The following is a 27498-nucleotide window of genomic DNA, read 5'->3' as shown; positions in this document are numbered from 1 at the left end:
TAGCAGTGTGGATGTGGCAGCTCTCAAGCCAGTCACCAGAGTTCAAGCTTGCCTGACCCTGGGAGTCTGAGCTCTGGGGGTACGCTCCCAGCTGCAGGGAACCTTCTGTTGTGTAACCATTAGATTACTAGGGCAGCTCCACTGTTTGTTGTAAGTGCTGTTTTGGACAGGCATCAATCATGTCCTTGTTTGCTGAGTTAACCTGTCACTGTTCAGGCATGCTGTTAATCTTTATCCCTCTGCTAATCATTCAAGATCAGCTCCTGGCATTTTGTGCCTTGTGAAACGCTTCCCTGTCATGAATGTGGCGAGATCCTGGAATGTGGTTTGGTTCATGGAACCAAAGAAAATGCAAAAAATTAAAAGGCTATAGGTTTACTTATTTTAAAGAAAGCTAGAAGTGAATCAGATTTTCTTCCTCTCTTGCCACCACATGGAACAACAATCTTCCGAAGTTCTGCAATGCTTGCCATTCAGCAAAGCTTTCTGGGGCTACATTCTTCCACATTCTGTAGCAAAGCCCATCGACTGGGTGTTCCATGCTTCCAGGTTCAGTGTTCAGTGCTGCTTAGCATAGTATTAGCCTCCCTAATTTGGGCACTCACTGGGGTCCAGATCAGCAAATCACTTAATCATGTGTTTAAATCCATTCCAATATGCTTAATGCCCAAAACAAAGTCAATGGGGCTTAAGCATGTGTGCTGCTGAATCTGGATGGACTTAAGCATGCATTTAAAGTTAAGGATATATTTAAGAGCTTTGCTGAATCAGTTACTCTGGTTTTACTTTGCTGTGAGTCAAGACTCCTTCTGACACCCCTGGGAGTTTTGATCAAGAAAGGACACAGTGAAATCGGAACAAGGACTCCAAGTTTGGATACCTATTGATGGACTATAAGGCAGCATGAGTAGAAAGAACAGCCTGTTCCCCAATAAATAGCATGGCTTGTCAAAACCCCTGCATTTTCTCTTTCACAAAAGTTATCATAATTAAAAGTAAAGCTTGTTTTTGTTGGGGAAAAGGAAGTTAGCTCAAATTTCCTAGCCAGCTCTAGTAAATAAGTGATTCCCGGAGATTGTGGTTACCCATGGCACATAGAATCTTAGAACTTGTAGGGCTGGCCGGGACCTCAAGAGGTCATCTAGTCCATCCCAATGCACGAGGGCATGATTAAGTGTACCTGGACCATCCCTGACAAGTGCTTGTCTGATCTGTTCTTAACCACCAATGTTGGGGATTCCACAGCCTCCTCAGGTAACCTGTTCCAGGGCTTAACTATTATGATCTGATTATGCTCCTCGTTACCTTTCTGTTTCCATAGTGACTATGGCTATGAAAGGCACAGTAACAACCAGTGCATCCCAGCTTTCTGGTTCAACCCGTCCTCCTTGCCAAAAGACTGCAGTCTCGGCCAGAGCTACCTGAACAGCACTGGGTAAGTCCAGCTGGCTCTCGCTTTTGGTGACCTTTTTGTATTTACAGTAAGTCTGGACCATTAGCGTTATCTCTACCCTGCCTGGCGGTTTTCCAGCCTTATTTGCGAGTTGCTTTTTTGCAGCATCATCTATATGGAACTGTGCCTCACTCCTCAGCCACTGAGAGAAGTCCATTAACATAAGTGACATGTAGATATTACATTGCTATCTAGTGATATATGATCCTGGGAGCCCACACTTCAGGCCACCACTGCTGCAAAATTAAAGTACGAATCAAAATATCCACCTGAGCAGCTGCAGAACATGTAAATGGACACGCTCAGGGTGTTTTCTGTGATTTTTCATATAATTTGTTTCTTTCTTACTGTTCGTATTTATAACAACTCCTAAGGAAGTTTGGATTTATGCTGTGCATTCTTAACCAATTTTTCCCGCCTTCACTGTGGGTATTTAGTAGTTTGTTATTGTAGGGTTCCCATAGCACTAGGTCTGCACATACTGGTTTGTTACTATGACATTCCTCATATTCTTAGGCTGTGTGTGCTTTGAGGGCTGACGCAAGGTTGCTTATGAGTACCAGGCTCTGCCCAATGGTTCGTTTTGATACGGTGGCTCCAGAATGTTAGGCTGAAAATGCTGGTTTGTTTTGATAGGGTTTTTCTGGAACGCAGGGCTGCAGATGCTGGTTTGTTTTGGTAGGGTCACTCCGGCACGTTGGGCTGCAGATACTGGTTTGTTTTGGTAGGGTCGCTCTGGAATGCTGGGCTGCAGATGCTGGTTTGTTTTGGTAGGGTCACTCCGGCACGCTGGGCTGCAGATACTGGTTTGTTTTGGTAGGGTCGCTCTGGAACGCTGGGCTGCAGATGCTGGTTTGTTTTGGTAGGGTCGCTCCGGCACGTTGGGCTGCAGATGCTGGTTTGTTTTGGTAGGGTCGCTCCGGCATGCTGGGCTGCAGATGCTGGTTTGTTTTGGTAGGGTTGCTCTGGAATAGTGGGCTGAAGATGCTGGTTTGTCATTTTTACATTCTTTGTGTGCCTCAGAAGATGTTTACTTGGAGGTCGGTTGTAGGGTTGCTTATGAGTGCCATGCCCTGCTCACCAATTTGCTCACAAGTGCCGGATGTTTACTGAAGGGTTGCCAATGAAAATTGGGCTACTGTAAGGCCGTCTTCACAGTTCTCAGGAAACCACTCCGTGGTGAAAGATTGTCATTAAAGTGGGCTGGCTGCAGCCGGGGGAGCCCCTGACAGCAAGGCTGCACTGGAGTGGGAAGAGCTGCTGAAGTCCTGCCCACCTTCCCCAGTTCTATGAGGCAATGACTAGGAGGGTTAATCTCCCGGAACAAGGCAACAAATTGCCAAGTGTCCTCACAGGCAGCTAATCTCTTTGCTTTGCTTCTGAATGGAGCCAAGAGAAACCTGCTCCTTGAATCATTTAAAACTGAGCTGGACAAAACTCCTGCCAAATCATTCAGGGTGCCTTGGAGCAGAATAGGAGCAGACACAGTGTAACAAAACCATAATGAAATGCTATAATGCAGGAGACAGAACAGGGAGTTGAATAGGCCTTCTCCAGCTTTCAGTGGTACGTAGAGATTCGGCTCAACAATACGAATCTGTTCTCATGGGTGGAGCCGGGGTCTCCAGAGAAGGCTGGATCGTGATTTGTTTGGCTTCTGCAAATTAATAAAGCCTTTGATTTTCTTTGATGTGAGGGGAGCACTAGCAGGAGTGTGTGGGCTGTCAGCCTGGGGCAGCTCTTTGAAATGCGTACATTATAAAAATAAAACCTACTCTCCCGAGCCCTACCCGAATTGTCCATGTTCCCCAGGTATCGGAGGATTGTCTCTAACAATTGCACGGACGGGCTGCGGGAGAAATATGTGGCCAAAGCAGAGCAATGCCCGGGCAAAGCCCCGCGTGGGCTGCACGTCCTCACCACCGACGGCAAGCTGCTTGCCCAGCAAGGGCACAACACCACCTTCATCATCCTTATGGAAGAGGTAGGTCTCTGGGCTCATTGGACCGCTGAAGTGTGGGCTGCCCCCTTCCTTTAATTTACCGGCTTCATTAGGAGAATGGCATTCAGGTGGCCACACTTCAAGCCTTTCACAGAAGGTGGATGGAATGACGAATGTCCTAATGCATGGAGGGCTGCAAAGCTCTGCTAGGATCATGAAAAGGCTGGAGCAGCCTCGGGGCTGGCTAGCCCAAGCCTGTAGAAAGTCACTCCGGGATAGGGCATAATTGTAGGGGAAGATTTTCGGAGACACAAAGAGCAGTGAGATGCCCAAATCTCATTGATTCTTTCAATGGGAATTGGGCTCCTTACTTCTGTATGACTCTTTGAAAATCCAGCCGTTTCAGATGGGCTTAGAAATCCAGCTGAGACCATCTCCCTCCTCTTCCTTCTTCTGAAACACTAGCCCAGTTTGTGGTTAGTACAGATAGCACCCAGGCAACACTTCTGTCTGTCACGGTCATAAGGAAGTCCCAAGCCAGAGTGATGCTGGTACTCCCCTTCTAGACCTCTGCACTATTGATGCAAGCCCTGAATAAGTAAGTATACCTCTGGCTAGCTGCTAGTCCCCTCTGATACTATAGGAAGTGATGATGGCCATGTATTGTATTGCAATAGTGCTGAGGAGCCTTAGTCATGGACCATGGTGCTAGGTGCTGTGCAAGAGATCAATGGACAATGCTAGCTTAGGTCTTGCTGCACAGTTCTGCAGCTGGTGGCAGATTCTGTGGCCAACCCCACATCTGCTGGATAAGGCCTTTTTCTGGGTCCTTGACAGCAGTTGCAATAAAAGGACCTTTTGCCTGATGGCCTCTATTGAGGACCTTAGAGAGATAATTCACCATGTTGCAAAAATCCCCATTATGGTTTCAACTACCTAGTTTCCTGTCTGACAGTCTCAGCTTAGAGGGCAATGGCCGAATAGAACACAAGAGGCTCAGCAACTCTCTCCCCCCAGAGGAGCTCCCTGGAGGTCAGAGTTGAGGACACAATGGAGAAATCTGTGTCTGGGTGGGTTTCACTGCTCATGATCTGTGGCAAAGTAGAGGGGCCAGCTCACTGCCCTGTTTCTGGGTGGTTACACTGCTCAGGCAGCTACAGAAGGGCAGCTGGGACTCCTCTGGTCTGGGGTAAAGCCACTGCAGCTGGCTGTGCGCCATCCAATCTGCCCCCAACACGCCTGGGCTTGGGTCATGACTGGGGGTAAGAGGGGGCAGGGCCAGAGATCACTGCCCCCTAGCCAGTCCCCATCAGTATAAAGCCCCTAACGGGCTGGCCCTTGGGATCAGGGAAGGTTGAGGTGCGACTTAGCACCACTTTCACCTCCCTCATTCAGATGCACCCAGGGAGAGCTTGATGTGGCTGAGGATTATGCCTGAGTGATCCAGTCCCCAGGGCACTCAGAGCGGCATCTTGAACCACCGTGTAGTTGCCATGAGCCTTTGGCACATGATTTGTCAGGATCTTTTGGAAATCACAGACCTTTGTTCTGATCCCCTTTGCCAACCTCCCATGGATAATCGATTGCTGTGGCTTTCCCCCTAATACCTCTCTGTATTCAGCAAGGAGGCCTTCGTTTGGGGTGCATTTGTCCAGAAAACTTCACCACCATGCAGTGGATTGACATAAAGCCTTAACAGATCGCTGATTCTTGGTACGCTCTCAGGACGATTTTCAAAGGCATGTGTAAGGACATCAGGCACCCAAATCCCACGTAAATGGTATTTAGGGGCCTAAATCCATCAGGCTTCTTTAAAAATCCCAGCTGTATCCATTTTGGACACTGCCATTTTGTGGATACCTTTAATAAAACATAATTTCCTTGTTAAAAATCTCCCGGCAGACACTGAATGTGCACGCAAGAAAGAAACATGGGAAATTATCAAATGCCTTCCCTGGGTCGCAATAAACAGGGCAGATTGTGTAAATGGGATCAGAATAGAAGTGTTAAATCATCCATGGTAAAAAGAAAGAGAGAATTTGAGAAATCAGGTTTACTTGGCATTCTGTGTTCTGTTTGTTTATCTTTGTGCATTTCAGTCAGCTCAGACAATAAAACCACGTTGGTCAGCTTCATTGTCTGTTTCTGGTCTATTTTTCCTACTCTAATTCAATGGAGGTGTGTTTAGGTTCCCAAAGGACAGAGGGGATGCTTTAATATTTTTAAAAGTAAAACTTTTGTCATTGATTTCTTTTAACCTAAATACCATGATTATGAATTATGTGCATTATGGTATCTTCTAAAGACCCCAACCAAGATCAGGACCCATTGAGCTAGGTGCTGGACAAACACACAAAAAGAGACCATCCTGGCCCCAAATCATTCACAGTCTTCACAGAAAAGGCAGAGCAGGGGTAGGAGGGGAAACAGTATTAGGGAGGTGAAATGATTTGCCCAAAGTCACAAAGCTGGTGTCACTGTGAGATCTGGGACCAGAAGCCATCTCTCCTGACTCCCAGTTTAGTGACCTAGCTATGGTATCATGCTGTCTTCTAATACTTTTCTCTAACCTGAGGGTTTTTTTAAGCATCCACATATTTTTCATTAAAAATATAATGCAATGAAATGATTCATTGTAACCAGTCTGAGATGACGGTGTCTCTTTGCATAGGTTCATATTCCTCCTGCTTCTGCACAATGGGAATTTCTCGTCTACCTGGCTGATTCTTTTATCTGTTTAGATTTGACAAGGTATAAAGATTTGTAGAGACATTATTGAGTGGGAGTTCAGAAAAGAACAGACAATCTAAAAATTAGGAATCTAGTAGCAATGTATTAGGGAACTCAAGCGGAACAGCTGCAGACAAAGAATGATAAACAGACAGGAATAAGGTTGCAAGCAAGGTAGTTGAAGAGTTGTGTTGGCACAAGGTTTCAGGAATTGAAGGCTCCGGTGAATAAACAGATAGGCAGGGTTAAGATGTTGAAAGGGGATCAGATATGATAGCTGCAGTGCCCTGTGCCTAAAATGTTATCTATTGTTACTAGAGGTGGTCAAAATGTGTCCATTGAAGCATTTTAATAATAGAAAATGGATTTTTCAATTAAATGGAAATTTTCATGACAAAAATTCTGTTATGGAGAATTTTTGGTGGGTTTTTTTTAGGTAAAATCAAAAAGTTTTCAGTTTTAAACAAACAAAATCAATTTTCAGACGAGAGAGGGAATTGCTTTTTTGAAACAAACCTGAAAACCTTAGGAAAAAAATTCAGAGAAAACAAAGAAATGTTCATTTTCCTCAGCTCTGATTATTACAAAACTTGAGGAAATATAGTAAAATCCCTGCTTCCCTCTAGTTTTTGTGCCAGAACTATGTCTGACCGGGCTTTAAAAAAATACTAATGCACCTCTGTGTGTGTGTGTGTGTGTGGTTGTGTGTGTTAGTTATGTGCTTGGCTTCATAGCATTCGAACAGTGTGCCAGACCCTGAGATGGGATTAGTGTGTAGCTCTGTTCAAGTTGGTGGATGACACAAGCTGATGATCTGGTCCGATGGCTCTGTGCGCAGTTACAAGTAACTGTTATTTTGTCTATTTCTGGGTGTCCTGAACACACAAGTATGAATGGCTGAACCTGAGCTCATCCATGAGGAGCTGAAGGTTGTGCCATATGTTCTTCAGAAAGGTAATTTTCCCTAGATTTATGGTGGATCTTGGATTTTACCATATGGCGTAGCTGGCTGTTAAAAGATCTCCATGCTGGTAATCCTACAATAAGCACATGGTGGTGGGTTTTATATATTGAAGGTATATATAGCTTTGTTATAATTTCATTAATTTAGCTCTGGATTGTGACTTAGATTGTGCAGTTAAGCAATGGAGTAAGAAGGAATAAGAATGCACTCTCACATGAGCTCCCTGGACGTAGGGTCCGGGCAGACACAAGGAAGCATAGGTATGAGTCTCTTTATTGTTTTGCTGAAGTAGGTGGGAATGGAGTAAGTGAGCCCCTGGCTCCCTCTGCCACTCTGCACCAGGTGGGAGCTGCACCGCTGAAATCAGGTCCCTAACGTTGCAGCCTTCGCTCTGGTACTGCAAGGCGAGGACAAAGCTGCTCAACAGCAGGATTTTATTGCTAGCGAACTGAAAAAACAAGAACAAGCCTGAGCAAATCTTAGGACTCTGCATATTTATTCCTAGGTGGTAAAAATATGTAAATATATAAAGATATGGGTGGAAATCCTGGCCCAGTTGAAATCAATGGGAGTTTAGTATTGATTTCAGTGAGGCCAAGATTTCACCCATTCTCTTTCACCCTTGTGGGCTTCTGACAAATTGCCAGTGCAGCCCTCGGTTTGGAAAACTTTCCCAGCTGAGCTCCAATGGGGAAGAGCTGCCAAGGTATCCTATAGGTAACACCCATCTCCACCGATTCCCGCTGCCCATCAGCTGCCCCTAGCATTCCATTGACAGAGCTGCAAGCTTTACGGCAGGCCTCTACCACATTCCCATTGAGTTGTTTACAGGACCAAAGCTGTAGAAAGTGCCTCTTGAATAAATCTGGAGAGCAATGATTTTTATCTGTTTGAAATGCCTCCTCTTTGTTTCCACTTTAATTTATATTCATAAACCCATTGTACATGGGGCAAGCAGCCACCTTTCGATATTTCAAATACCAGTCCGCAGCTAAGGAAATGGGGAATGGCGGATTAGCACTATTGCTGGGTCTGCATTAAAGAGCCAGTAATTGGGTGGAAGGATCATCTGCTACTGTTCAGCTATTAGAAATCTGTTCCCTAATCTCCATGTCAAAACCTTCCCTTTATATAAAGGGGAGGGGAAAAAACCAACCAACAAACCGAAAACCCGGCCACCAAACAATAAGGAAAACAAAAAGAAAATGACATGGCACGAGCTTGGAACACCAGAGATGGAGTTTTCACCCTGAGGTCACCAGGACTGAATCCAGACCAGCTGTGTTTTTACCATATATTCAGCGGCCTCCCAATAGAATGAGTTTGTGGGCTCAGTGCAGGCCCTCACAGAAAAGTCCTGTGGCATTTAACAGGCAGTAGTGAATTCATAGATTCCCAGGTCCATAAGGGGACACTGCGATCATCTAGTCTGACCTCCTGTATAGGAGGCCGGAGAACTTCCCCAGAATAATTCCTAGAGCAGATTGTTTAGAAAAGCAATCCAACCTTGATTCAAAACCTTCCATTAGTAACCTTTCTATCCAATGTTTGAACTGTCCAGGTGAGTACAGTAGAGCATTCGGTCCTTGCTAAAGAATTCTATAGGATGGTTAAAAAGCATCTTCACCCTCTACTAAATCCTCTGGGTTTTATAGCACTCAGTTACATTTCTATAGAAGCCTGTTGGCTTCCTCCCTGTCAAATTCTATAGAACTTTTCCATATTCCAAGAGAACAAAGGCGAAATGCAAGCCCCATTGAAGTCAATGGCAAAACTCCCCTTTGATTTCAATGGCGCCAGGATTTCACCCAAGTGTCGTCCTCACAAAAGCTACATGCATGCACAGCACCCTGGCTCGTAGTCCCAGCAGAGAGGCCATGGATGGAATGGACCTGGGGGTTAAGTGATACAATCCCTATGGCTCAAGGCAAAGATACATTGGCAGGGAAGAAGCTAACACAGTCATTCTCTGAGCTGTGGAAGAAGAGATTCCACTCCCCGGCGCTGTCAGTCCAGCTCTGAAAGTCACTAAGCAGAAGTAAGTTGTAAAGGGAGGGAAAGATTTGTCCCGGAGCCTGAGTGGACATGCTGCTGTGTCATCGGCTTTGTCCACCTTTGGAAATTCTGTTGCGTTTCCTAAGCCACTTTCCAGTTGATTGGCTGTTGCTTGTAAATTCAGATAGTTATGGTCTCCAAAGGACCACCTACAACCTCCAGCCAATCCTCTTCTCTGCCCCCAACGTACCTTGAGGGTTGCAGGGAGGGAGCCAGCTCTCTCAGCTTTAAGGCTGTTGAGGATGCTATCCTATTGGGGGGCATCCCAAGCATGGAATTATAGAAGGCTTCTGTTCCCTTTGTGCCACTTGACCTGTGCAGAGAGAGCAGATCAGAGCAGAGAATCTACCCCTAAATTTGGTTGTTATTGTGGGAAGCTATCCCTGTTTTGCATAGCAAAGGCAAAATGGTGCTTTTAATCACCTGGCCCCTTTGGGGTTTAATGCAGCCCTGTGAGTATGGTAGTTTATTCCAGTGAAGTCCGAGGGAGGGAGGTGGAGAAGCATTAACTGGGTCTGAGCTGCATGGTAGTTTCCCTCCACTAATTAGACCAGCATGTAGTGGATCGACATCATTAGCCTTGATCCTGAGCCTGCAAATTGTAGCTTGTGGGAGTTTTGCTGTTGTCTTGCATGGGAGCAGGCTGTTCACAGCAGCTCATGAGAGCATGTTAAACTCAGGAGCAGTGGTTGGTCTTGAGCTGGAATTTCTCTCCTCTCTCTGAATATACATAGAGATAGAATCTGTTTGATTTCTGGAGTGGAGCATCCCAGGGATGTACTCAAACATTCTCTCTCTTTTACCCACTTTCCCAGTCCAAACTGGATGTGATTGGAATCCTTATCACCTTAAAGAAAGGATTTTGGGTTGTGAGTGCTTATCTGCACAGAGAGCTACACAGATTTAAAGTAAGGGGTGATTTTAAACTGACTTACTTAAATCAGTGAAGAAGGCCACGTGGACGCTTTTATTTTGGTTTAAAGCAGACTTATTTTGATTTAGCCAACTGGAAACAAATGTAAAAATAAACCACTTTGGGCCTGTCTTCACTGCAGTTAACTCAGGCGCTTACCTGCGTTTTAGCCCAAACCTCCCTACCATCCACACAGCAAAACCTTTGACCTGGGTTTGGAAGTGCTCTAATTTCAGGCAAGCTCACCCCACTGGGGGCATAGGTTAGAGCCCGGGGCCCTGGTTTAACTGAGGCTGGAACCTGCCCACTTTGCAGCGAGGATGCAGGCTAGGTCACTCAAGGGCTGACAGTCCTCCAATGCCCTCCCTACAATTCCCTGCAAAGGGCAGACAGGTTCTCCCACAACTGACACAGTTGACTGGGAAAGAATCCTAGAGTATCTCAGCACAAAGAACCATGGGATATGCCTCCCCAGATACACACGGGCGAGTACAGGAACAGTGAGGATGCAGTAACATGGAAAGGGCTTTGCTGTGACCGCATCCTGCCTGGGTTAGGCTAACCTGGCTTCTCAGCCCCAGGTGCTGATCACCTGGGTTAACTGTTCAGTGAAAACATATCCTCTGATATAATTGTTTAACTGAACTGGTTTAAAAACTGATTTAAATGAAACCATTGCAGCTTCTGCAAGTAGACAAGGCCTAAACCTCTGGGATTTCTTGTCTGCAACTATTCACTCATTTGTACGCCCTCCTCTTCATGTATGCAGTGCACTCCAGCAGCACCTGGAAGGCGCTCCTAGCTAATCCTCCAGCAAAGACATAACCTGTCATCTACGCAGCTCCTCCCATCTCAACTGCCCCCAATATAGACACATATCAGGCGACACATAAGCAGCACTGTAGTGGCATTCTCCCCCCTTGAACCACTGGATCAGGGGTAGGAGGATAGCACCTGCTCAGACCTCTTAATGTCCAGGTTGTTCTGGGCATTCTGATATATAATAGATATAATGTACGAGCTGGAGCTGGTGCTGGTTGTGTTTGGGGCATTGCAGCACTTGGCGGAGATCGTTTTGCCATGTGCCGGGGTTGTCTTCGCACCAACAAAGTGAAGCTGAGCAGCGGGATGGAGTGGAACATCAATCACCCCTCTCAGCTGAGTTCCTAACCACTGTGCTCTCCGTTGCAGGGCGATCTCCAGAGGACAAACATCCAGCTGGATTTCGGAGATGGTATTGCCATGTCTTATGCTAATTTCAGCCCCATAGAGGAGGGCATCAGGCACGTTTATAAGAGCGCTGGGATCTTTCAGGTGACGGCCTACGCCGAAAACAGCCTGGGCTCTGACACTGCTGTCCTCTTCCTGCACGTGGTCTGTAAGTAGATGTGGGCGCTAAACTCTAGGGGTGAAATTCTGGCCTCACTGAGGCCAATAGAAAAACTCCCATTTACTTCAGTGAGGCTGGTCACCCGAGGATTTATCTCATCCCGGCCTGTATACATGGCTCGGAGCTCATGCACTCCTGGCCCTTTAAGCAGCCTCCTGACCTGCAGGATGAATTTCACTGCCTTGTCAAAGAAGATTCTCCTTCCATACATGCAATGAGGGGTTTTAAAGGGCCAGCTCTGCATGCAGGGGATTGGTGAACATACTTCAGACAGCATGAATCAATCCTGCAAAACACAACTCAAACTTTCATAGAATCATAGACTATCTGGGTTGGGAGGGACCTCAGGAGGTCATCTAGTCCCACCCCCTGCTCAAAGGTGGGGCCAATCCCCAACTAAATCATCCCAGCCAGGGCTTTGTCAAGCCTGACCTTAAAAACCTCAAAGGAAGGAGATTCCACCACCTCCCTAGGTAACCCGTTCCAGTGCTTCACCACCTTCCCAGTGCAAACGTTTTTCCTAATATCCAACCTAAACCGCCCCCACTGCAACTTGAGACCATTACTCCTCGTTCTGTCATCTGCTACCACTGAGAGCAGTCTAGGTCCATTCTCTTTGGAACCCCCTTTCAGGTAGTTGACAGCAGCTATCAAATCCCCCCTCATTCTTCTCTTCTGCAACTAAACAATCCCAGTTCCCTCAGCCTCTCCTCATAAGTCATGTGCTCCAGCCCCCTAATCATTTTTGTTGCCCTCCGCTGGACGCTGTCCAGTTTTTCCACAAACGTTTCCTTAGGGTTTGAAAAACTTGAGGTCGTTTCAGCTGCTGTTTGTGATGTTTATATTTCATTCTCATGTGCTGCTTCACTTTGTGGTTCTGGACAGCTCTGAAAATGATAAAACACCTCAGGATTGGTTTATTCCATCAGTATTTCCAACTTTGCAGAAAATGCTACATAGCTCACAAGTGAACCTGGTTTCACCAGTCTTCCCATCAGTTTCTAGACCAAAGAGAGGCAGACAAGTTTCTGAAGGAGCAATATAAATGCCCAGAAATACACACTGCCTTGGCTTGGCTTATTGCTGTTATGAAACAGATCCATAAAAAAACACTGCAGGAAATAAATAATGTTACCACCTCTCGTGATTTTATTGCAAATCTCAGGATTAGAGCTAGTTGGAAAATTTCCATCAGAATGATTTTTTGACAGAAAATGTGGTTTCCACAAACTCAAAATGTTCCGTGGACAACATTTTTTGATTTTCCATCAGGCAAATCAAAATGAAATATGTTGAAACGAATTCCTTCAACGTGAGTTGAAACCTTTCAGTTTGTTAAACTGCACTAAAACATTTGGTTTCAAGTCAGTTCAACATTAAACTGCATCAACATACGATGTTGTGGTGCCTATGGGAGTTGCAGTTCGGGTGCTTTGTGCCTCCATTCTCTCCTGTGGACTCCTTCACTGATCTGCATCTCCCAGGATGCACCTCAGTCTCACTTCATTGAGCCATGGGATATGTGGTCCACCCAGGGTGCCTGGCACTGAGAGAAGAATGAGGCAAAATCAATTGAATGCTGATAGTCCTCCAATGCCCTTTCCCACAGTTCCTCCCAAAGGGCACACAAGTTCTCCCACAATTGACACTGTTGTCTGGGAAGAAATCCTAGAGCCTCTCAGCACAAAGAACCATGGGATATGTCCCCCCAGACACACGTGGGTGAGTGTAGAAACAGTGAGGATGCAGTAATATGGGTAGGGCTTTTTTGTGGGCATGTTCACACCTGAGCTACGCTAACCTGGCTGCTCAGACCCAGGTGCGGATCACCAGGGTTAGTTGTTCAGTGAAAACATACCCCCTGAGACCAAACTAACAGGGGTTTGCAACAGTTTAACTGAACTGGTTTAAAAACTGATTTAACAGATAAAGAGGCAGATACAGTTTAAAGTTGAACTGACTCGAAACAAAGCATTTCAACATTTCTGAATCAAAATTGTTTGGAACTTTTCACGTTAGAAAAAGTTTTGTTATTTTAGTATGTCTCAATATGGGACGAAAACAAATACAGAAATATTGGACTTTTCAATGGGACAGAAATCCTGATTTCTGTGAACCTCTGCTCTTGATATTTGCTCTTTTCTGAAAGCCCCAGTTCCTAAGGTCATGTGACTATGTTAAAATCTCAGCTTTCATTTTGAAACCAAGTAAATTTCTAGGCCTCATGGCTTCAAGAAAAGCTTGAAAATGGGATCCAAGCATATTCTAAAGGCTCAGAAATCAGAAGAAAAATAAAACAAACTCCAAATGTATTGTTCTTTTTTATTATCCTGATTTTTGGGTCTGTGCCATGATTTTTGACTGTTTGGGATTGGCGATGTTGCTTAAATATCGCAAAGCCATTAGGCCTGTAACATTTTCTGGGGCATTAATAATATGGGAGTACTTGTATAGTGCTTCCCATATTTAATGTATTTGACAAACATTAGCTATTTTATCCTCTCAAATGTGAGTGAAGGAGGTCACAATCATTAACCCCATTTTACACATTGGGCAGTCGAGATCCAGAGTAGTTCAGTGACTTTCTTAATGCTACAGAAGAGAGTGAATGAGTGTAGCACCCAGGATAAGAATTCAGGAGATCGGAGCGTTCTGCCCTGTGCTTGGACCATTAGACCACCTAGTCTGAGAGCTCCTACTGCAGTCACGGCTATACCCTTCAATCCAAGTTCCTGATGGAAGTTCATAAAACTCCATTATCTTCACCCTCAGCCAGCAAATACACCTTCTCTCCCTCCTGCTGTGCTCCCCGAGGGGTACCCTTATCTAAAGTTTCCAAATGGCCAAGAGCCTGTGGAGAGGATCGATTTTAAACTCCGAGCTAGGTGTGTGAAAGAGAAAAATGTCCCTCGAATCATGCTTGTAATTCCCTCAAAATCAAGCACAACTGCATTTAACATCCAGTTATTGGAGCGTTAACTGCTCTTGGCATCACCTTGGGCCATTAGCTAACAAAAGTAGTTGTTAGCCAGTAATAGCAACCCATTGCTCAGGGATTATTTAATTTTATTATTGGATTTGCTGTTCGATATTGAGATTCTAAAGCCGGGGACTCACGTAGCCCTGTTGAGCCACTCTGTCTTCTTCTCCCTTGTCCTCTTAGACCCCATCACTGTGCCTTAAGACATGTAGCTTGATCTAAAGATTATGCGTTAATTATATTGATTACTTAAAATTCCCAGTTATCACTTTGAGGATTGACAGGTTCTTGTCCCAAGATCAGGCCCAGTATTATTAAAATTACTGTTCAGTTGGGAACCCCTATGTGCACAGTTGCAATACTCACACTTTAGGAACCCTTCTGTACTTATAATAGTTTATTATTACCTTTAGCAAAGTCACAAATACTCTCACCCAGCAAGGTAGGTAGAGACAATACAAAACATACATCTGAACATCCATATACTCACGCCATCCCTTGCAGAGCAACCTGAAATGTTAGCCATTATCTTCTCCATCACCATCACCTTCCTGCTCATCACCAGTGGGCACCATTCTGGCACCTCCCAAGGGTTACATCTCTCTCTCCTCCAGCCCGCAGGCTGGGATAGAACTTTTTATACATGTTACGCTGATGCCACTATGTCTAATGCATATTCAGTAGCGACTTCTCCCCTCTTCCTTGTTTGTATTTCCTCACCCTACTAATGTTGGGGTGGTCTTCTCCTATAGGTCAGTATATTCATGATCTCAACTTATTATCATATACGTCAGTTTGTTCTCATGGCACTCTTGTGGTCAAGATATCTGCAGATGTCATATCCCAGTGGTTCCCAACCAGGGGTACACGTACCCCTGTGCATACACAGAGGTCTTCCAGAGGGTACATCAACTCATGTCGATATTTGCCTAGTTTGACAATAAGCTAAATAAAAAGCACTAGCAAAGTCCGTGCAAACTACAATTTCATACAGACAATGACTTGTTTATACTTCCCTATATACTATACACTGAAAAGTAAGTTCAATATTTGTATTCAAATTGATTTATTTTATAATTATATGGAAAAAATGAGAAAGTAAGCAAATTTTCAAGAATAGTGTATATTTTTTTCATTTTTGTGTCTGATTTTTTAAGCTAGTAGTTTTTATGTGAGGTGAAACTTGGGGGTACACAAGACAAATCAGACTCGTGAAAGGGGTACAGTAGTCTGGAAAGGTTAAACGCCAGTGTAAGCCAATGTTAGCTCATGTTCCTGTGGTTGGCTGTTATGGTGTTGTTATGGACAAAATTTCCTCTTACACACACTATTTCCAGTTCCCCAAAACTTAGGGGTGACCATTAGGCCATTTATTTGTGCCAAAGTTTATAGGCCTCAAGCCTTATGCTAACTGCAGAAGCTAAGTGTCTTATAGGATACGGGCCTGTAGGTTACTTGCATTACAGCTGAATAAAATAAAGGCTAAAGCTAGCCCTATGGGTTACAGACCAGCGTTTCTCAAGCTAGCATAACCCCTTTATGTTTGCTATCAAAATAAGACCAAAAAATGTATCAACACTATTAATGTTAAACCTATACAACTTGTATGTGTGTGTATGTTTTAAGAGATTGACAAAGAGCACTTGATCTTGAAGGGTAAAAGGTGGATGGGGTGTGGGGGAATGAGATTTTCTTTGCCTAAGATTACAATACAATTTTCACTGCCTCACGACCCCCCGATTGCCTTTCATAAGCTCCGGGGTCACGACCCACTGGCTGAAAGACAGTTTAGACCCGGCATTCTCGCAACAATTTTTTTGGTGGCCTCAGAGTGCAGCCACCAACTCTGGCTGGAGGCCGCACTGTCACTTTTTTCTAAAAATTTTTATTTTTATGTAAGGTTTTGGGTTTTTTTGCAGGGGAGCGTGGGCAGAAGGGGTGGGGTCGGGGGCTAGCCTCCACAAAGGGGGGGCTCTACCTGCTGCCCATGCACCCACCGCTCACCTCCTCAGCCCCCGCCCGCCTCCTGTGTCCCTCCTCTCTCCCCCACTCACTGCTCACCTCCTTACTCCTCCGCCAGGGGTCCCTCCCCCCCACTCGCCTCGCTGCTCACCCCCTTCCCCCCCGTCCACCTCCTCTCCCCACCCTCGCTTGCTTCCCGCCTCCTCGCTCCCCGCACTCGCCTCCCGCCTCATCACACACACCCCTGCTTGCCTCCTCACTCCCCCACTCAGAGCCAGACCCGCACCTGCCCTCCTCATCCTGCTGCTGGCTCGCCGCTCACCTCCTTACTCCTCTGCCAGGCCCCCCTTTGTCACCCCCACCTGCCACTCACCTCCTCACTCCACCCCAGCTCGGGGTATATTGAGGCCTGAAACCTGTGTTCTCTGAGCATCTGAGAGACTGGGGCAACTCCTTCACTCCTGGAAAGCTAGTGCATGTGTCTGATGTCTGGCTACCTTGTTTTCCCTCTCAAAAGGAGAGAACTGCAGCACCCAAGGCCTCAACCAAGCCTGGGGTCCCATTGTGTTAGGTGTGTACATACACATAGTAGGAGTCAGGCCCTGCCCTGCAAAGAGTTTACAAGCCAAGTAGATGAAGGAGAGAGGAGAAAGTGAGGCAGAGAGATATAATGATTTGCCCAGGGTCACATAGGGAGTCTGTGGCAGAACTTCAGAGTAACAGCCGTGTTAGTCTGTATTCGCAAAAAGAAAAGGAGGACTTGTGGCACCTTAGAGACTAACCAATTTATTTGAGCATGAGCTTTCGTGAGCTACAGCTCACTTCATCAGATGCATACCGTGGAAACTGCAGCAGACTGGGAATCAGACCTAGCTCTATACAGCCCCACGCCAAGCGTAATCTACAAACCCACCTTTCTTCTCTAACAGTAGTGGTCCATCTGACTACCAGATCTGAGCATCACCTATAAGACATAATCAGCAACATGCCAGTATGCCTAGTGCATCTCAATTATCAATTTAAATTCAATCCCCCACAAAAAAATAAAGCAAGAGGTGGGGGGGGGGAAACAGATGGAGAAAAAGCTGAAGTTCCAACCAATAACGTTAGCGTTTTCTCCATCTGTTTTTTTCCTCTTGTTCTTTTTATTTCTGTGGCGAGGAACTGAATTCTCAATTGTCATGCACTGGGAGGGATCACTAGAGTTATTTCTGGTCGTTTGCTGCTGTGACAAGATTTCCTGCTGCATCGTCACCTTTTCGACCATTCCAGAAGCAAGGGAGGTTATCTGGTTAACTCTCGGCTCTTGCTTCTTCTCAGAACCCTTACTATAGAAAGATAAAGATGGCCCAATTACCAAAAGTAGAGAATAAAATACTACCAATGACAGCTGACCCCCAAAAGTTCCCAGCTGTAGCTCTTGATCAAAAAGGAGCAAGAAGTTTAGATGCTTGGCCAGACTTATTCAAACTTCTTTGCTCTGGAAATCTCATGAGACCAAACACTCTCAGAAGACTCTTATTAGTACCTGGCTTTGATCAGGTCATGAATACCTCCAGCATAAATGTTCTTGGAACGTTTTGGTATTTCTGCTTCATGACACAGTTAATACCAAGTTCAGAGGCTTGTCCAATATTATTAATATTAATCACTCACTAGTTTTTCAAATTAGTATCTTTGTGCTTTCTGCCCCTTGCACTTGGGAAAAGCTCCCCATAGATCTCTGCAAAACTACCTCATTCTCTTCCTTCAAATCCCTCCTTAAAACCATCCTTCGCTGTGACACCCACAAAAAACTCTGACCACTGGCTATTATGCTGACTAGTACTGTATCATAGTTTCCTTGTGCTCCTTTGTCTATCTGTCTGTAGCTACCTGTTACCTCTTGTCTTGTCTTAGATTGTAAGCTCTTTGGGGTGGGCCCATCTTTCTGTTCTGTTTGTACAGCGCCTAGCACAAGGTGGCGCTGGACCATAACTGTGGATATTGGCCACTTCTGGAATACTATTATTAATAATATTGAAAATGTTTGGGATTTTGGTTTCAAATCATGAAGAAAGAGGGCTGTTTTCAGTTTAAAGAGTGTCTGGAGGGTCTTTTCTGATGTGTCTTGGTGCTCAGATACAATGATGATGAACAACCATATAAAACCCTAGCTGGACTGATTTTGCACATCCCTGGTATGTAGGTTTGTTTAATCAAGGGTGGAAATTTGTCCATCCGACATGGCTTGGACAGTTGGTAATGGGTTATGGGCCCTTTCACCTACAGTACCCAGCTTAGCTGGTGAGACTGAAATCCTTAGCTATTTGAGAGCTGTTTGGTGACCTGTGCAATGAGTTGGTAGGTTTCAGTTTGGTTCCTAGCAGACAGATGTCCACGTTATAAAAAGCATCATTCCAGCTGGCTCCAACAGGCCAAGGTTTTAATGGGTAGAGAGTCTAAACCTCTTTGTAAAACCCTAACAGCTTGTGCATCCCAGCTCCAAGTCTGAGACACAGTGGTTAGGCTGCATGGGGGAAGCTTGCACATCGGCCTCCTATGATGCAACCCTATAAAAGCTCAACAAAGAATTTGAGTCTACAGGGCTGTTAATCTGGTACCATCTTCTGTCATTAAGTAATCTTCTCCATTGCACCACATTTATGCTGGTGGAACTCCATTGACTTCAAAAAGGAGAGCATTTTGCTTTACGTCGTTGTAGAATGTTGCTCAGGGAGGACTTACTGAGATGCCTGTAATAATGAGATCACCTCCTGCAGGTCCAGTGGAGCATGTCCATCTGAACGTACCCTTCGTTGCCATTAGGAATAAGGAAGTCAACCTTACTGCGGTGGTATGGCCGAGTCAATCGGGCACCCTTACCTACTTCTGGTGGTTTGGTAACAGCACCAAGGTACGGTCCCTTTTTATTATATTGTACTTACTTCAGTGGCTTGGCAGGGCAGAATATTGTTTGAGCACCAATGAAAAGATGCTGCTCTTGCTGGGTTTTTTCCCCTGGATCTAAAAAAGTTTGTTCGGTATCTGAACTTTGCCCATTGTGATTTATTTTCCCCCTTGTGGGGGTGTTGCAGGAGTCATTACATTTTTGCCGCTGCTTATTAACCATTGTTATTACCAGAGTTTGCTTGCAACTTAACAAAATTATATACCACTATATACTGGATAATGCTGGGTTTCAACACAGCATTTAACAGCTGCTGGTGTTCAAGTAACCATCGGTGTTTCCATTATATACCAGTATACAGTGTATAATGCTGGATTCCAACACAGTACTTTAAAGCTGCTGGTATTCAAATAACTATCGCTGTCTAGAAAGTCAAACGAGGCTCCCAGTGAACTGTTCCTGCCTGACCATGCCTATTATTCAGAGCCATGAGCACAATTAAAGATAAAAGCGAAACCTCTCTTAAGCAAAGGGATTGGCAAAAATCAGTTGTCTACTACAAAGGATCTCTTTTTGAAAAGTTGGAATGAATTCTACAGGAGATTTTGGAGATGTTTCTAAAGGAATAAGTCAGGAGACTGCCGACTGGAGATGCTCTTTAATGCAGGTTCCATTGTTTGAGAGACCTGTGGGCTACAGTTTCAGACACTGCCCTCCTTTTATGCAGGTGTAAACTGCAAAGAGAAATAATGTTGTTGCAATTTTGTGTCCACCAGTACATATGAAGGTGTTCTTGGTCACTTCAGTATCTGCATCCCTGATTCACAAGTGCAGTCAGGAACTAAGCCTATGTTTTCACGGCAAAGAAAGTGTGGTTTTTACTTTGAGATAGCTATACTCCCCCACTGGGATTGATCTTGACTAGCTACATCAAGGCAAGTGCTCAAGTTAGCTATCTTGATGTAAAAATACACCTATTTTTGCTGGGAAGACATAACCTTAGACATCAAAGCAGTATAAATTGCAGGTGGAAAATTGTGCCTGCAGTCATTTGTGCCTGCAAAACTGGAGGGCACGTTAAGAATGGGGTATGAACATTTGAGCCTTTAAAAATCAGATAAGGATGGGAAAGTGGAGTTAAGTGGCTGAAGATCTCTTCTCAGCTCTAACAGTTCTGCAGTTTGTTTGCAGAGTCTCAGATCTGTAAGCGACTGGTTTCCAGTGGAATCCTGTGCCATTCGGTGTAACCTCGAACCCATGGACAGTATAGGCCGATATAGATGCCATGGCAAGGAATACTTCAGAAATGCACGGAGTAAAAATAGTTAATGCTAGCAATACAGCAAGATGATCAGTCATCTCTCTAGTCTCATCAGATTCTGTTAAGGAAATTGGGGTTGGCTTTCTGAAGAAGGTGTCATTTTGTGTCATTTTCACCTGTGTCAACCCAGGGATCCAGAACTGCCTGTAGACTTTAATCCATTGCCAGCTGTTGCCTACATCCTCGCCCTGAAAGCAGGATATGGTACAAATATACCCACGCCCCAGAATCGTGCCCTGTTGCTTCACAGCACTCGGCTTACGGATGGCAACGGGAATACAGGGATGTGGCACTGGCTCTGTCTCTCTCCCAAACTCTGACGTGTGATAGTAAATGAGCAGGGCATTCTGCATGCCGAGGGGTGACTCGGAGAATTGCAGCCTTAGCACAACCCCGGTGTGTTTGTTTAGGTCTTGCGCGGCAACAGCTACAGGGGTAATAATAGGGTGTTACCGGGGAGAATGCAAAGAACTGATCATGGTTGCACAATGGATTTTCGCACTCAGGGATCATGCATTTGCTGACTCTTCCTGACGGAAATGGTGAATGTTTTACAAGGATGACTCATCTTTTTATTCTTCTCTATGTCCTTGTACCAGGGTGGCTCGGCCATTAGGGGCTGGAGGTCGCCAATCCTGATGACAGAATGAGGCACACCTGGCAGAGATCAGGGCGATGGCCCTACAGAGAGCCCCAGGAGGATGTGATGGAGAGGGGAAGCTCAGGAGATTGTAGAGAGACTGCAGAGGGCGTGCAAGACTCCTGCAGGGCCAGAGTCAGCAGGGGGGAAGCCACCAGGCCTATGCAGAAGGACAGACTCCTGGCGGGAGGGTCTGGATGGTGGGGGGGCAGCTGACCCTATTACCATCCATTTCTTCCTGGGATCAAAGCTTGGGGCCCCTCTCTTCAGAAGGGGGAATCTGCCTCTCTGCAGCAGTATCCCCCCCCTCTTTAGCAACCTTTGCATGGGAAGGGGCTCTCGGAGGGGTGGGGGCAGAAGGGAGAGGAGCATGGGGTTTAGCGCCTCTCTGCAGCACCAATCCCTTCTAGCTCCATGGATATTCAAGCTTGAGCAGCATTATCTGGATCCTCTCGTGAATGCTACCAAGAGGGAGGCAGCCAATGGCAGCACGAGCCATTTTGCATTGCTGAGCCCATTTGGCTCCCAGATATGCAAATCCTGGCACGCTCCAGAACTGCCCTCTGCCCTCCAGCGCAGCCCTTCGGCTCTGCTGCAACACCATGGCCGTGCTGGCTCCTGCTGCACTCTCTGGGTAAAACACTTCCTGCCTACAGGCTTTCCAGCCTCCGTCTCATTAGTGCCTGCCACTGCAGGGTTATGCTAATGTAATGCCAACAGACCCCGGTCATCGGCAGGCGGGATCGAACCTGGGACCTTGGGAGCTTAGTGCATGAGCCTCTACCACGTGAGCCAAAAGCCAACTAGCTGTTAGCTAAGGCTATAAAGCAGACTCATTTTAGATCTCTCTCTTAAGTGGTCTCGCTGCCACTGGATGGGACAGAACACCACAGCCAGGAGGTGTGTGGGTTACACCAAGTCATGTCACGGGGCATGTGGGATCCTGCTCCAGTCCTTGCTTAATGTGCACAGCTGTGGGTCAGGGATCTGCAGCTAATTCAAGGCAAAAGGGCTGCTTTTCTTAGGAACAAATTGGCTCAAAGTACAGCTGCGGGCTGCACCTGGGATACACGCCTGCTGTCTTAGAGTTGGGGGTAATTTATCCGTCCGTGTACCAGCTGCTCCCTGTTGGGGCTGGAGGCGAAAGCCAAGGAAGGACGGGTTGCGCTACCCAGGGATTCTGCTGGGAGTTCCAGAGACACCCCTGTGCGCGCAAACTCACACATCCCTTCCCTGCTCGGGCCACGTGCCATTTCGAGAAGATCTAAGGGTGAATCTAGGCCCCAAGGTGTCACAGCACCTAACACCTCTCATGCAGCTTTGCAATCCCATCAGTGCACGGCAAACTTTGCCCCACACGCAAACCATTCTTTAAAGAGACCCACTGCAGAGCAACTTCCATATTAAGCACACCCTGGACAAGGCACATTCTCCCCCCCACCCCCCAACACCAGACAGAGCCACTGTAGTGAATTGCTGGTCTGTTGCTTTTGCAATATAACCAAAGGCCAGTTTGCTTGGATTAACACAGGTTCGGTTTAATAAATGTGTCCGGCTATCTAATAATATGTTTGTGCAAATGAACCTTAAACGACTTGATTTAATTTAGAGTTAGTTCCCAGGCCTTGACGCTTGAATTAAATGGAAGGAATTGGCTGAATGTTAAAACACCATGATGCAGGTGAAATCAGCCTTAATAATACAGCATCCACTTCAGGCACACACACGAAAAAGGCAGTTTTGAAGACAACATTCGCTGCTGTTATTTTGGACTGGAATCGTGGCTGGTAACCTGTCGGACAATTGCTAATGTTCCCCGCGGTTTCGAAGCACCCTGTTCTTCTGCTCCCATGTAGTGAGTGTATAGCTCACTAGGCATAAACACTATAGGGCTAGAGTGACCAGACAAGTTCACTCACTCGGTCTCTGAGTCCCGTATGACCAGAACATCTGGGCTAAGGGGATCTGCCTGCCGTTGCTTGGTGATGCCCAGGTGTCTTGAGCAAAGGAAGGTTGCGTTCCCCAAGGAGAGCAAACACTGCTAGCCTGAGCCATGCCAAGTAAAACTCAGATTTGACTAGTCAAATGGCATGACTCATCCACTGCTGTGAAATAAAGGATTAACCTCATCCCACGCAGGCAAACTGACCCTCTGATGGGAATAAAATGTGAGGGATGTGAAGGAAAGGGGTAAGGGTCTGGGTGGATTTATTTACGAGGAAGGGGCTGGTTTTGTGGCCAAGGCACTGGAGTGGGACAAAGGGTTCAGATTCCTGGCTCTGCCACAGATTCCCCTTGTGACTTTGGCTGTCACTTAACCTCTCTGTGATTCAGCTCTCATCTCTATTTAGGATAATAATAATGCCTCTTACTTTTCATCAGTAGATCTCAAAGCACTTCACAAAGGAGATCAGTGTCATTAATCCCATTTTACAGTTGGGGAAACTGAGGCACAGAGGCAAAGCAGCCTGCCCAAGGTCACCCACTAGCGGAGCAGGGAGTAGAATGCAAGTCTCCTGAGGCCCACTACTGCACTCCAGCCACTGCACCATCCTGGCTCCCTCACAGGGATGCTGTGATGATCCATGTATTAATGTCAAGTCCTCGGGAACGACAGTGATGAGGGCCACAGAGCTACTGAGATAGATAGACAGAGTTAAACATCTAGCTTGAGTTAGGCATGACTGCCATAGCTTGGGTCTGGATATTTTGGGGGAAGTAAGCGGGGGTCCGACCTGGCTCCAAACTCTCGTTCAAGGCCATCTCTGTATATCGCTTGGCTAACCAAGAGCTGTGGGGCGGGAGGGAGGAATACTGCATTCTGCAGATATTGTCACTCCAACTGGGGAGTTGCTCATTGTGCTCTACTTGGGTATAACTAGGAGGAAGGGGATGCAGTTCAGCAAAAGGAAACTTTTAGGCTGAATTTCAGGAACCATTTGCAATAGTCAGAGATGTACCTGGCTGCGGGAGAGTCTCCATAAGGGACGTTTGGGAAGGGCCGTGACTTGAGACATGTATCAACGCAGAAAGCCCTGAGGAGCAATGCTGTATTAGCTGGTGGTGGGATGGATAAAATGGCTCCACAGGGCAGTTCCATGTGTCATTTCTGCGAGTCCAAGAAGAGACTGTAACCCCAGTCCTAGAATGCGGTTCTGTCATCATTGCTTGTGTTTGGCTTTTGCAGCCCCTCATCACCCTAGAAAGCAGCGTCTCCTACACCTTCGCCACCGAGGGGACGAACACCATCACGGTGCAAGTCTCTGCTGGGAGTGCCCTCCTCCAGGACACCAAGGACATCGCAGTGCATGGTATGCTCCACCAGTTGCAAGCAAAGCTCAAGCAGGGGGCAGGCAGAACCCAAGCGTCTTCCAGAGTCCAGCGGAAGACAGCGGGCAGTGGCTTCCCTATTGAATCTCAGTACAGGATAAGCCTGATTACCCCAGGGACAGGGTCCTGGATTATCAGGGCTTGAACTGTTTGGAGGATCCTCTGACTCCGGGGCCCATTAGCTAGCTTCCCCAATTGTAAATGAGACCAGAGAGCAGGTTTGATTGAGCGAGGATCCCAAGAGAGAGCGATCTGGTTAAAGCACATTAACAAAATCCATCTAGCAAAGCTCTTTAGTTAAATTGCTATACTGCTTCCTCTGGGTCTGGGACTCCGCCCTGGTCTCTGTTATTTCCCAGGTTACTGGGAACTTCAAAAAAAACAAGGCACTGAGCTCCAGATCCTCTAATTCCCATTGTAATCAAGGGGGTATTTGAAATCAATGGGAGTTAGGTACCTTACTACCTTTGAAATGACCACCAAATGAAATTAATAGGTAGCAGGTTTAAAACAAACACAAGAAAGTATTTTTTCAGGCAATGCACTGTCAACCTCTGGAACTACTTGCTAGAGGGTATTGTGAAGGCCAATACTATAATGGGGTTCAAAAGGGAGCTAGATAGATTCATGGAAGATAGGTCCATCAATGGCAGGAATGGTGTCCTTAGTCTCTGTTTGCCAGAAGCTGGGATTGGGTGACAGGGCATGGATCACTTCATAACCTGTCTGTTCATTCCCTTTGGGGCACCTGCCATTGGCCACTGTCAGAGGACAGGATACTGGGCTTGATGGACCTTTGGTCTGACCCAGTATGGCTGTTCTTACGTTCTTATGAGGATCTGGGCATAGGACTTCACAGTAAGATACATAACTCTGAGTTTATAGCTCATATCTGCACTGCGTGGGAATCCACACAGCACTTACTGGACCTCAGCAGTTCCTGCTTGGACTGGGCACAATACAAATCCTGGACTGGATTCACAGCGGGGCCATTCCAGAGTCCTGGTCAGGCATATGGAGGGGATACCCCCAGAACATCATAGACTTCTCTCCCTGTGCCGCCCTCTGCTTCCATTAACCAGTTCTCACCAGCTAATGTGAGGAACATGGCCCTGCTCGGACAGCAAGGTTTTGCTATATGTGCACGTCAGATGATGGAGGTTGCACTGAAGGTTTGTCTCGTTCCAACGAGTACCTGTTGAATAAATGCTCATGTGGATACTAGAAAGCTAGCTGTTGAGATTTAACAAGCAGATAAATATGTATTTATCAGCTGTGTAGCTGGGGAAATGCAGTGGATTTTAATAATCTGCTAACATGATTTAATAGCACACAGTTACTATTAGCCTATGTAAGTAAATCTGTATTTAATCAGCCTCATTTCAAGTGTGGTCAGAGGCATTGTAAATTTCTGGGAAATCGTTGTCTTTGGAACTGGGAAATAAGTTTCTTCAGGAAACGAATCCAACAGAGCTTGAACACGTGCTGAGTATCTGCAGCCCACTGGGGAGAATATGTTAGAGGTGCTCCTCTGTGCCCAATACACAAAATATGAGTCTTGTAGAGCAGTATCTAGCAAAGTGGAGCTCCTAAAGTCAAGCTGTAGTACCCATACGTTTAGTGCTGGCGATCACCAGTTTGATCCCTTGTCTGTGAGCCACGGTGGAAGATGTCATATATGAACCTGCTGTCTGGTTTCGGATGGATGGTTGGAAACGCTACACTATGCATGTTGGTGCAGGGTTAAGCACAGAAGACTTGGAGGCTGGGTTGAGTTCACCATACAAAAGTCGGTTTCACTTTGGGCAGGTCTACACTTAAAAAGCTGCAGCAGCCCAGTGAAGATGCTGCTATGTCAGCAGGAGAAGCCCTCCCGTCAGCAGAGTGGTGTCTACACCAGGGCTTAGGTCGGTATAACTGCATCTCTCAGGGGTGTAGATTTTTCACGCCCTTGAGTGATGTAGTCATACCGAGGTTTGTAGTGCAGGCCTGGCCTTTGTTTGCCTTTTGTTTTTCTATCACATGTGTTTTATTTAATAATGCTATGGCACCTAAAAAGAAAGGACAGCCCTTGCCATTAAAAGCACGACAAGACCTGTGGTTTTTATGGCAACATTTGTGGCATTCCTCAATTCCTCATTGATGCTATTGTCAAGTTAATTTTACCTGCCTATTATAATACCTAGCTCTTTTATAGGCTTTGCATCTGTACATCTCAAAGCATTTTACAGAGGAGGTCAACATAATTGTCCCCATTTTACCAAGGGGGAAACTGAGGGATGTTACAGAACAGGGATGTGACTTGCCCAAGGTCACCCAGCAGTCCAGTGGCAGAGCAAGGAATAGAATGCATGTCTTCCAAGTCCCAGTCCATGTCCAAGCCCTGAGGCCACCCTGGGAAATTATTATTGGCATTCTTTTACTTGTATTGCGGCAGTGCCTAGAGTTGCTGACCAGAGCTCAGGACTCCGTGATGCTCTCACAGTACACACATGAATCACAAAATGCCCCAGAAATTCCTGCTCCAGAAAGAGTTTATGTTTAATGTTGGCCGCTTCACCTGGGTTCTGTATGCTAATTATTGAAACCTCCAGACATCATAATGGCTCAAAACCATCCCACCCTCCATAAGAACGCTGGTCTGAAATGCCCAGAGTCAACAAGCCAACCTGGAAACCAAAACCTCAAAAGAAAACAAAATAGCCCCCTAAAAATTCACACTGAGGAATGCCTTGCAGCATGGCTAACGGTTCCTCCGACGCTGGCCTCAGGGGCACAAGCTCTAGGTATGGTGGAAACCTGACTCCCTAACGTACTGGAAGAGCTTGTGTTGTGTCCTCTGGCAGTGGCTGGTCCTCTAGAGGATAACAACCTACTGCTGCTACCACCCAGTGGAGTTATCCCTTTAGCTCAAGTGGTAGACATCTA

The 27498-nt window shown here is 46.1% G+C and overlaps 1 protein-coding gene across 1 annotated transcript in view; it reads left to right on the top strand.

Moving 5' to 3' along the window:
* The window catches only part of SORCS3 (sortilin related VPS10 domain containing receptor 3), a 496377-nt gene that overhangs the window by 450025 nt on the left and 18854 nt on the right, over positions 1–27498 (top strand). The window contains exons 17-21 of the mRNA XM_077821813.1: positions 1322–1435; positions 3266–3437; positions 11249–11435; positions 19152–19285; positions 24428–24551. Coding sequence (XP_077677939.1) covers positions 1322–1435; positions 3266–3437; positions 11249–11435; positions 19152–19285; positions 24428–24551 — 731 coding nt within the window. The remainder of the gene's footprint in view (positions 1–1321; positions 1436–3265; positions 3438–11248; positions 11436–19151; positions 19286–24427; positions 24552–27498) is intronic.

The sequence above is a fragment of the Eretmochelys imbricata genome, chromosome 7 (assembly GCF_965152235.1).
Source record: "Eretmochelys imbricata isolate rEreImb1 chromosome 7, rEreImb1.hap1, whole genome shotgun sequence".
Lineage (NCBI taxonomy): Eukaryota > Metazoa > Chordata > Testudines > Cheloniidae > Eretmochelys > Eretmochelys imbricata.
This window is presented reverse-complemented; position numbering and strand designations above follow the sequence as displayed.